This window comes from Ziziphus jujuba, chromosome 6, assembly GCF_031755915.1.
Source record: "Ziziphus jujuba cultivar Dongzao chromosome 6, ASM3175591v1".
In the NCBI taxonomy this organism is placed as follows: Eukaryota; Viridiplantae; Streptophyta; class Magnoliopsida; order Rosales; family Rhamnaceae; genus Ziziphus; species Ziziphus jujuba.
The window spans coordinates 23,710,426-23,722,472 of NC_083384.1; the positions used below are offsets into that span (position 1 = coordinate 23,710,426).

A 12,047-nucleotide genomic window follows, 5' to 3' on the forward strand; every position below is an offset into this window, starting at 1 on the left:
GTAATGAATCCTCAAAAGGCCCAAAAGTAAATTCTTTTTCATCATCTTTAAAATCCACCAAATGAAATTTTCTCTTAGAGAATTAAAACCAACGACAGTAGTAAGGAAGAGGGAACTCATCCAAGAAGCCTTCCAAGCTCTCATATTGACCTTCATAGATGTAAGATGTTTCTAAGAAGCTAACTCTCCCAAAGCTTAGGAATTGAAGCATAATTAGATAAATGTTCCTACAAGAAGAATTGCATAAAGTTAATCGAAATGTATGAGTCAAGCACATTATGGCCACCGCTGGATGCCTCATTATTAACAAAGGCATCAAGGTATTAATAAAGAAAACTAAAAAATAATGGACCAAAACAAACTTATGAAGCCTTAGCAATTTTGAGAGATAGGTGAATAAGGAAACTCTTAACCACATAAATAGGAAGAGTGTAGAAAATATATCAGCTTAACCAGAGCAAAACCAATGCTAAAAGCCGAGCAACTGTATTTAGCCTCTCATTCTTTTGACCTATCCATCCATGAATCCACCATAATACTTTATCCATCTAGTAAAAGATTTGACGAATGGCTTTATTCAATATAAGGTTGTCTCAAATGGTATTCTTGAGATCAATATCCAAGTCCTCTTTGTTCCCCCTTATAATACAGATTATGTGAATTAAGGCCTCCAATGATATGCAATCCTAAGATCACATGCACATCTTCCAATGTGGAGTGAATTCCTCTTGAGAGTATATAAAGGTGTGTGTCTTTGTTCAAGGAACACAACAAATAAGGAAAGAATCGACATCCTTTGACACCTTAAACTTCTTGGAAATCATGATGGAAGAAAGGTCTTGCATCTTTCAACATCCTATATGCTTCCCTGTTTTTTCAATTCCTCTTCAACCCATTTATTCCTAAGAGAGACAATACTAGATGAAATAGAAAATGTTACAAGAATTTCTAGGAATTCGTTTCTTTCAATATTTAGCTTATGAAGAGAAAGTGAAGTGGAAATCTTTCATGGTTTTCCATGACAAAGGAGACCAATTTTTTAGAAAGGGCTTTGACTGGCTTGATTGGGAATTTTTCAAAATTTATAAAGAAGCAACCAACATTAAGATATATAGGATCCACCATGAATATGGATTCCAAAAATAAAGGCTCCTTGTTGTTTTGGTCATAAACCTCCTTCTTGCCTTTTGGGCTTGAAATGTATGGCCATTTAAAAAAAAAAAAGGGAAGGGGGAGGAAGGCGGAGGGAGAAGATGTAACATTTTAGCAAGCTTAATTATTCATTATCATCTGTCCAGCAAGCACATTATTACAAACCATGCAAATATTAATCCAGATGCATATGCAAAGCAATATAAGTTGCAAAATAATTCACAAAGGTATGAGAATTGACCAAATATCTATATACAATATAAATGCATATGTGTGCTCACACATTGCCACATACACTCATGCATACTTACTGCAAACAAAGAGCATCATTATATGGCATCTTAATAAAACACACACACACACACACACACATATTTATTTTACTTAAAATTTTCATTATATGGTATATTTCAAAAATTGTTACAACATATGCACATATTGTTTTCCACAAACAAAGTTCATATCATTTCTCATGACAAAAGAGCGAGTATTTGTCATGATCTCCAGGTAGCTATATGTATGCACATATACACATTGAGCTTTTATTTACTTTTCTTTTAAAAAGAGAATTATTCATATTTTTATTATTCTTTTTCTAGATACATCATTGTTGGAATCATACAGCGAAAGTCGGGCACTATTGAATATAATATATAATATATAAATTTTCATTATCCATTATTACTAACCTATAATAGTGCAGAAAATTTCTTCTTGCATCCACAGGACCTTCCAAACTATTCTCTACATAATAGATTTGTATGTGGGTGCACTTGATAGCAGAAAAAGCAAGAAGGTTGGTCTGAAAAATACTTTAAAACTTCATAGTTTCTGTTTTTCTCTCAATGTGTTTTATTTTCTCCTGAGATTCTCAATCTTCAGAAAATAATATGTAAAACCTTATATGATTGGAGGATAGTAAATAGTGTATTTATAGCTTGCTAACCCTAATCCTCCTAGGGTTTCATAACACCTTGGGCTCGATTAATGAGCTCCTTTTTGTATCTTAACAACTAGTTAAATGGGTTCTATCATTTAAGAGTTAGTTTAGGGATCCTACAGCCTATTATTAATCAAGGCTCCTAAACAATGGATTAGTTTGCTCAAAGAGCATAAATCCAACAATCTCCCATTTGCTCTGAGCAAGCTTGGGACATTGATCTAATCCAGTGTTACTTGACTAAAAGCCCAAATTTGAACTCCAAGATTAGTAAAATTTATGTCAAATCTATTTTTCCTTTATAAAATATAAATAATTAATTGATAATAATTTCTGTCAATCAATTAATTATTTATTCTCGTAACTTATCAATTTTTTTAACGAATCCAATGCACTGGTCAGTGACTTTCAATATTCGAGTACCAAAACATGTTAAAAGGATATTTCATACAAAATCCATTTTGTACATTTCATAAATACTTGATAACCAAAAGACCATAATTTCCAAATCATCAAGATATTGGCTATTCATAATGGACCTAACTTATTGATAACTCAGAGAACCATGGTAACTTAATTGCCTATTTATAATATACCTAGGATTAAGAAAAATAACATGTCCAATATTGCATGAGATTCAATTCTTTTCACAAAAAGTTATCCATAATTAAATGTCTTCTGATCTTATCAGAATGACTATAGTTCATTCCAATATTTTATAATAACCAAGAAAAACTATGTCATAAAATATTGCAGTCTAAAAAGGTGCCTAACTTTATTCAACAATAATAACCAAGACAAACTATTTCATAAAATATTGCAGTCTAAAAAAGTGTCTAAATTTATTTAACCACTGTGAGACAATTCTTTAATTATGAGAACCTATGATCATGTTTTCTATGGATTTATCCGTATGATCATATACTACATAATTAATCTATACCTCATACTTAAACTATAATGTGCAAAACCGTTTTAAAAAAACTTCATATTATTGAATTAGAAAATGAAATTACAACTTGCCTTACTCCTAGAGCACAAATGTAATTAACTCCCACTCATTCTAAAATAAGTCTGAACCCTTCTCAGACCCATACTATCTACATGCTTCTCAAATACTTATTGAGGTAGAGTCTTGGTATAAAGATTTGCCAAAATTTTCCCATGGAAATCTTAGTTTATATAATTAAGGGTTCTCAGACTCCCACCAATATATAAGCATGTAATTTGTTGACACTTGAGTATATGCTTTACTACAACCTAGTGTTCCATTCTGGGATTTGATTTGAAATAATACACTACTCCCACTGCATAATATATATCTGGCCTAGTACATAGCATGGCATTCATGAGACTACCTACTACCGAAGCATAAGGTTTCTTACTTATGAATTCTTTCTCCCTAGGATTTTTTGGTGATTGCTCCTTAGAAAGAAGTATTCTATGTTTGAAAGGTAAAAATCCCCTCTTAGAAATTTTCAAGTCATACTTAGCCACTATTTTTGTCAATATATGAAACTTAAGATAAAGCCAACATCTTATTCTTCCGATCTCGTAAAAATTTAATCTCTAGAATATATTTGACTTCATCCAAATCCTTCATATCAAATTGTTTTTTAAAGTAACTCTTTACACCTGATAACACCTTCATATCGTTTTAGATTAGAAGAAAATCATCTACATAAAGAACCAGAAAAACTACAATTGAACCTTGAATTTTTTTATACACATATGGTTCATCAGCATTTTTCTCAAAATTGAACATTTGTATGGTCCAATCAAACTTGATGTTCCATGACCTGGATGCTTATTTAAGTCCATAAATTGACCTATGCAACTTGCATACCATGTGCTTTTGTCCTTTTGCTATAAACCCTTCTGGTTGCTGTATATAGGTACTGGCGAAAAGATTTCATTATAATCTACACCCTCTTTCTGGGTAAAACATTTTGTCACAAATCTAGCTTTAAAGGTTTCTACTTTCCCATTTGGTCCTCTCTTTCTCTTATAAATCCACTTGCACCCAATGGATTTTACCCCTTTAGGTACTTCTACAAGAGACCAGACTGAGTTAGAATCCATAGATTCTATCTCACTGTCCATGGCCTTTTCCACTATTGCACTTCAACATTCTTCAGTGCTTCCTTATAAATGGTAGAGTCATCATCTAGATTATCCATAATGGCCTTACACATTTCACCTAACAAGTTATACGTTGGAGGTTTATGTATCACTCTCCCACTACAAGTTATCTGCACTGATTGTTGTATATGTATAAGAGGATCCAGGTTCTATGGTTGCTGTGGTGGATCACCAATCTCTTCATTATCCTCTTCTTATGCTTGAGTTTGGTCCTGAACTGGTTCCTGGTTTTGTTCACCTTTGAGTGCTTCTTGTACATTGTCATCTTTTTGAACATGCATAGGAAACAGGAGTGGAGGGACAAGAGTTTCAGGTGGGTCTCAAACTGAATTAAGCTTTTCAAGATCACCTTACTCTTAGGTTTAAAATTCATCACATAATCCTCTTCTATGAAAGTAGCATGAGTACCCACAATCAGTTTCCATTCCTTTGGATTATAGAAAAATTCATCTCTTGTTCCCTTAGGATAGCCTCTAAACATACATGCTTCTGTACGAGATTCCAATTTTTGAGATTTCTATGCTAAGACATGGGGGCACCCCAAATCTGAGTATGGTTTAAACTGGGTTTATGCCATTCCTATAATTCTGTGGATGTCTTTGAAACAGATTTAGATAGAACCAAGTTCAGTAGGTATACAACTGTTTCTAAGGCATATCCCTAAAACAACTCAGGCAAAGATGAATAATTAAGCATCGACCTTACCATATCTAAAAGAGTCCTATTTCTTCTTTTAGCAACTCCATTTTGCTAAGGTGTTCCAAAGAATAACAATTGAGAAATTATCCCCTCTTGAGCCATGAAAGACTTGAACTCACTAGACAGGTATTCACCACCTCGGTCAGACCGAAGCTGTTTTATATGGAACCCTAATTGTTTTGCTATCTCAGCCTTATACACTCGAAATTTTTCCAAAGCTTTAGACTTATGGTACATTAGGTAAACATAACCATATCTTGAGTAGTCATCACTAAACCAGATAAAATATTCAAACCCACCTTTAGCTTGAACACTCATTGGTTTGCATACATCTGTATGTACCAATTTCAGCTATATAGTGGGGCGATTTCCTTTGGCCTTGAAGGGTCTCTTTATCATTTTACCTTCCAAACAAGATTTACATACTAGTATAGGTTCAAAGATCAAGGAATTTAAAATTTCACTTTGAACTAAACCATAAATCTTATTAAAATTAATATAACCTAATTGCAAGTGCCAAAGATAGGCTTCACTTAACATTCTTCTTTTCTTAGATAAGGGAAATTGCTCATTATTTATATTTTCAATGGGATCAATATCATAAAATAAAGGAGTTAAAAAATAAAGACCATTAATTCTCCAAAACAAATAAAAATACCATTACTTTTAATTGAAACTGAGTAATTATGCTGTACTGTTAAATCGTGTAAATATACAACTAACAAAAACCAAATTCCTCTTAAAATTTGGAACAAATAAATAGTCTAGCTAAAATGAAGTTTTATTATTAAAAGATAACTCCACTAGTCCTATTGCCATTACGGAGACATGTTCTTCATTTTCCAATTTCAAGCTTCTTTGTCCTTTACTGAGCGAGCTACTTTGTTTGAACCATTGCAAAGAGTAACAAACATTGGTAGTGGCTCTTGAATCAATGAACCATTTATCATTGTAATTCTTCACTAAAACCCTCAACTATATGTAAATTACCCATACCTGATTTAGGGCAATGACCCTTTTAACCGCACTTGAAGCACTTGCCCTTCGACTTCTTCACTGCAGGTGGTTTGGCAATTGGAACTGTTTCTTTCTACTTTTTGTTCTTCTTTCCACATTTAGGTTGTCCTTTAGGTTTGTAAGAACCTTCAACATGATATGCACCTACTAGCTTCACGAGAGTCTTTTCAACACTCTCAAGCTGATGCATAATATCAATAGGAGAAAGCTTCATATTAAGCATATCATAGTTTAATTTGAATTTATTGACGCTATTAGGTAGAGATTCCAAGATTATGTCATTCTGCACCTCTTCATCCAACTTAGCCCCCATCACCACCGTACAACTGAAATGCCCCATCATCATGAGACAATGATCCCGAACATTCCCTCCAATCATACGAGAGTACATCAATGTCCTTATTGTTGCTTGTATAGTACTACTACTGCTCTTAGCAAACATCCTATCTAGAATCTTGATTATTTCTGATGCATCTTCTAGATTGATTATTTGCTTTGGTAGATGACTGAGAACTTCGATATGATTATAATAATCAATCGTAGTATTCACCCATTTCTAATCTACATATCTCATCTTAGTTTCCTCAGAGGCATTAGCAGGAGGATCTTGAGGCTTTGGAGTTGTTAGGAGAAGCTTGATTATCTCAAACTCAAGGATAATAAAAAGATTGGTTTTCCATTTCTTATAGTAATTTCTATCCATAGGTTTTTGACTCAAAATCATAGCTAAAGGGTTTAGACTTAACATTTTCTTAAAATAAAAAATGCGTATATATTAACACATAATTTTCACAACAAGCATATAAATATGCAGATCATTTTACTTATTTCTTATGTTTATTGTAACAATAATTTAGCTTTCATTACAAATACTTACGTCGGGGTAAGACATTTGTAATAAACTAAGCTTTGAACATAGTATATCTAGTGTCCTACTAAATTAGCTCCTAGGAAAGGTGAGATGGGTTTTAGACTTCTTAAAAACCTACCTCCTTAGATAGAGCCTTCTTAGATAATACGAACACCTACCACTTAAAACTGATTTTTGCAAAATTGACCACTTTGAACATGATATATATAGTATCCTACCAAGTCAACCCTCAAGAAATATGAGGTGGGTCTCAGATTCCTTAAAAACATACCTTCGTAGATAGAACCTTCGTAGATAACATTAACATATACCTCTCAAAATTGATTTTGAAAAAATCAACCATTATTCCAATATTCTTTGGGCTTTTAATAATATTGACAGAGCTTTGTTTGGAGGATTATTAATATTATTAAAACTGAATGTATTAACCATTAATTTAATTTCAAAAATTTTTTAATATCCAAGCATTGTCGATATTGGACCGTACAACCTAATTAAGATTCTGAAATTAATTTAGATCCAATCCAATAATACCCAGCTATGCTTATCCATTAGGATATCATATAACCATTTTATTGTTGGACCTTTAATATAGCACGTAGGTTTTAAATTGATCAAGTTAATTTTAACATTCACCCATTCAATATTTTATAATCAAATTAATTTGGGGATATTTCATAATAATATAATCTAAAACATATATTATTACATACATGTATATATCATATGATGCAATAATATGGCACTATCTATTTTATACGACATACAAGCACACAAAAACATGTTATATCCATATAATTTAAACAATTATTAAAAATTAGATAATAAATAGATCCTTAATCCATGGTTTCCTATAAAGAAAAATTACAAGCCCAATTAGGGTTATAAAGCCCAAACTTGATTTCTTGGTCCGTTCCTTTTCCTTTCTCCAGATCTTGCAAGTTCAAGGAGTGTGAGCCAAACCAAAACTGGTTTTCTATTAAGCCCAAAACCACAAAACCTAACTTGTCTCCTTGTTGAATCCGAGCACTGAAAACATTACTGGCGGCCATAGAAAACTCCGATTACCGTACGTTTTACAGGTAGGTAAAGCATCAGTAGCAGAATCTACACATCAAAAATTAGCCAAATTGGAGTTCATAAGCACTCAAGGAAGCCAGACTAGTGAGATCCACTTGCAGCCACTTTTGGCGGTGCGTGCGGGCCTGTTTGGCGACTTCTAATGACATTTTGGTGCTCATTTGCCTCGTCTCGCTGAGTACTATCTGTCCATGGTGATTGTGTTCCAAACTGACCTCCTTATGGCCTTGAAAATTGATGAACAGTGATGATTGCGTGTTTTCTTTGAAGTATTTTATATATATTTTTCCTAAAATTCGATTTTATTACAAAATAAATAAAAAATGGTTAGAAAAATAAATAAATAAATCAATAAGGAAACATAATCTTATAATTAGTCTTCTTGTTACATCTCCAATAAAAAAAAATACAAACAAAAATCTACAATAAATTAAGATAAAAAACCAATCATTTATTTATAATAACAAAATTATAAATAACATGAATATTAGAAACCTAAATGCCATATATCTAATAAATATTATATATATATATATAAAATTAAAATTATGGATTCAATCTATCACATACCGATTCAACTGGTACTTTTATACCAATTGTTGAAATCATATAGCGGAAACTAGGAATCGCTTAGTTGATTAAAATATGTGATAAACTGCTAACCCTAATTTTTCTAGAATTTCATAACATCTTGGGCCCAATTGGTAACACCTGAGGAAAGAAGATTTAGCTTCAAGAAACGTAGCCCATACCATTGACTATCAACAAAGACGATGAATCACTAGCACACTAGAAATAAAAATAAAAAGTGAAAAAAGGAAACTCCAGTGAAAAGAAAAAAAGAAAAAATACGTTTTTTATTGAAAAAAAAAAGAAAAAGGGGCAACGATTTATGAGAGCGGAAAATACGTATCCATAAAAGTAAGAAAACAAGCATGCTGTTCAATCATCACAAAAGTGAAAGAAACAAAGTTCCAAAAATTGAAATTTAACAATGGCTACATAAGGCCATGGAGATAGCAGCAGATTAGCAAAGGGAAAGGAAGAGAGTGAGAAACACGAAGATAAATACTCACCTAGTTCATGTTGGACCTGTTGTGGATGCTGTGGCCGCCGGTGAGAAGGACCATCCAAGAGGATGAACGCCCACAAAAACTTGTTGGATGGATACGTGGTCCCGTACGTGAGGAGGAAGAATGTGAAGCTACTTACGTGCGAGAGAAGGACAAAATCCTGTGGGAGGTTAAATTGTGACTCTTTTTATGCAAAACCAAGGGTAAACAATTCTCACCCAATTGAGTTGGTACTTTAAAACTTCTGGAAAAAAGTAAAAAGGACAAAGTTTTCCAAAGAAATTAAATTACTATTTTATTCCTATTCTGATGCCTATAAGATGGGTTTCAACTTTTGACCTTCCCAAAAAAGATATAAATAATTATCGCATGCTCTAGAACCCTTTAAAAAATACATTTATTTTTTTTCCAAAATCAAAATGCATTTTTTCTAGATTCAATAAATATTTATGGGTTCAAAATTGGCTTGATTTTATCTTAATCTTATTGGTCACAAAAAAAAGAAAAAAAAGAAAGAGTTTTATTTTTTTTTCCTAAAAGAATAAAGTTGATACGGAACGTTGATGAAAGGTCTAACTGATTGAAAATACATATTTTATCTAAAAGTATATTATTTTAAAAGCAAAACGCAGTCTCAAACTACTTATAGGGCTCATGGTTAGAGAATGATTTGATTGGCACAAACTTTAGAACATAGGTTTGATTTAATTTTTTTTTATAACAAAAGTAACTCACTTGGGGAAATTTTTAACTTATTAACAATAAAATAAATTAAATCAAGCTAAGAATGATTATGGATTTACCTTAGTATAAGGAACGATGTCTTAATCTTTATTTCCCTTATGTCAAAATTCATACTTGGATCATCTTGTCTTTGCCAAGCTAATCTTATGAGGAATCCTTTGAGCCAAATCCTTTGTTTGGTCCATTTACTAGACTCAATTCCTTGGCTGATCTCCATAAAGTTTTCTTTATAGAAATTTTATTATATTTTCATTATTTTAAATATATTCTTGTATATAAATGATATATATACATACTTTATACAATAAAATAGGTATATTTATTTACTTATATATGATTTCACCAATTATTATGCACTTTTGTGTGTTTTAAATTATATTGGTATCTTTTTTATATATATACGTATATCCCATCTGAATTTCAAAATGTGTAAATATATATAAATAAATTTATATATAATTTTTATATAATTTATATGCAATTTGTCTATTAAGAAGTACAGATACAACATCTTTTATGTGTAAGAAAATATATTTTATGTAGAGTTTTGAGTTTTAGAAGGAGAAAACTTTTTGTCAAATCCTATCTTTTTCTCTTTAACCAAGAAGGAATAGTTCTTCTACCTTCCCAAACAGATTTGCTCAATCATCAAGTTATCGTAGCTGAGAGAGGGAGAAAGCTCAAGGAAGGGAGAAGTCCCATCTAGCATTCTTCCCTAGCTCAAATCCAGATAAGGGCATCAGACCTATTTGGATGACCATTTCATGCATCAATCTTTTAGTCTTTATGTTCACCCAAAAAAAAAAAATCTTTTAGTTTTTATCTTTCTTATTACCAAACTAATATTGAGGGAAAATCATTTTTACCATTCTATTTTTCTAATCAGTGAAGAAAATATCGATATCAATAAAAATATCGAAAGTATGAATTTATATCAATATCGATGGAAATATCGATAAGGTTACGGAAACTGTAAATTTTTAATTTAGAATACAAATTTTGAAATATAAAATAATTAATATAATAAAATAATATAAAAATTCAATAATTAGAATACGATAATAATAAAATATAATAAAATACTCATCCAATTAAGCATATATACTAAAATTTTATATATATATAACAAAAAAACTAACAATATTATTTATTTATTTTTAAATAGATAAAATCAAATTTATTAAAAAAATAAATAAAATTAAATTAAACACTAAGATAAAAAAAAATAAAGAGATGTGTATTAAAATACTATATATAAAAAAATCATGTATTATCCTTTATATAATATAATATTATCATATTATTATTTTATTATAAAATATTATCATTTTTTTTTCTTTCTCTTTCCTTTCCCCCCCACGTGGAAATTTCTTTCTTATCCTTTCTTCTTCTTTCTCTCTTCCCTTCGTCTTCTTCCTCCCTCTCTTCTCTGCCAGATCACAACCAACCTACATCATAGCCACCGACATCTCCCCAAAAAATCCACCGAAACCCGACGACTTCTCGCCGACTTCTCCACTGGAATTTCTACCATAAAAAACGAAATCCCGACCGACTCCTATGTTTCTAGGCGAAATCCATCGAATCCGGCGACATTCCGGCGACACCCATGACAGAAACTCTTCCCCCCCCCCCCCCCCTTCGGTGTCAGAGGTGGTCGACAACCGACAGAATCGGTAACTTTTCGCCGGTGTCGTCACCATTTGCTTCACTGCCTCTAATGACTACCATCATTTTCATTTTATCTTTATTTGGCGGATAAAAATATTTCTTGGTCAAAAGAGATATCTAAATGAAAGTTTAACTCCACTATTTAAATGGGAAGTCTCTCTTTCAAGAAGGATCTTTTTCCTTCCTATACACTTTAAGCCTTTCTAAATATTCTACTTCAAGTCTAATATTAGCCCAGATTATATAGACAACCCCAAAGGATTAGCAAACACTCATTTTCATTCCTCAAAAACCCATGCTTCTCTCTATGGCCATAGTGTCTCAAGTTACCACCCTTAGTTAATTACTTTTGACGATGTCATTCTTGACCATATTGCAAAGTTCGCTTCCAATATTTTTCTAAAACCATTTTCTCCTATTTTCCTTGAGTATGGACATCATTTGACATACTTTAGTGTCACATGAGTTTTTATATATTATATAAAGGAGTGATGACATGTTTCTTTTGAAGTATTTTGTACTCCACTAAGCCTCTTTGGTGTGCTCGGCTTTGGATTATTTGTTCTTTTTTGTGTTTTTCTCTAAGTTTCTGACTAGTTGTTCCTTTAAAACAATCTAAGATGGAAGACATCTAGCTTGGCTTCCAACCATTCAAGAA

At 31.9% G+C, this 12,047-nt stretch overlaps 1 protein-coding gene across 1 annotated transcript; it reads right to left on the minus strand.

Moving 5' to 3' along the window:
• Nucleotides 1-6,023: 6,023 nt before the first annotated feature.
• LOC125418850 (uncharacterized) lies at nucleotides 6,024-6,392 on the minus strand. Its single transcript, XM_048463520.2, has one exon. It carries the CDS (start codon nucleotides 6,390-6,392, stop codon nucleotides 6,024-6,026), a length of 369 nt encoding a protein of 122 aa, XP_048319477.2.
• Nucleotides 6,393-12,047: the final 5,655 nt, after the last annotated feature.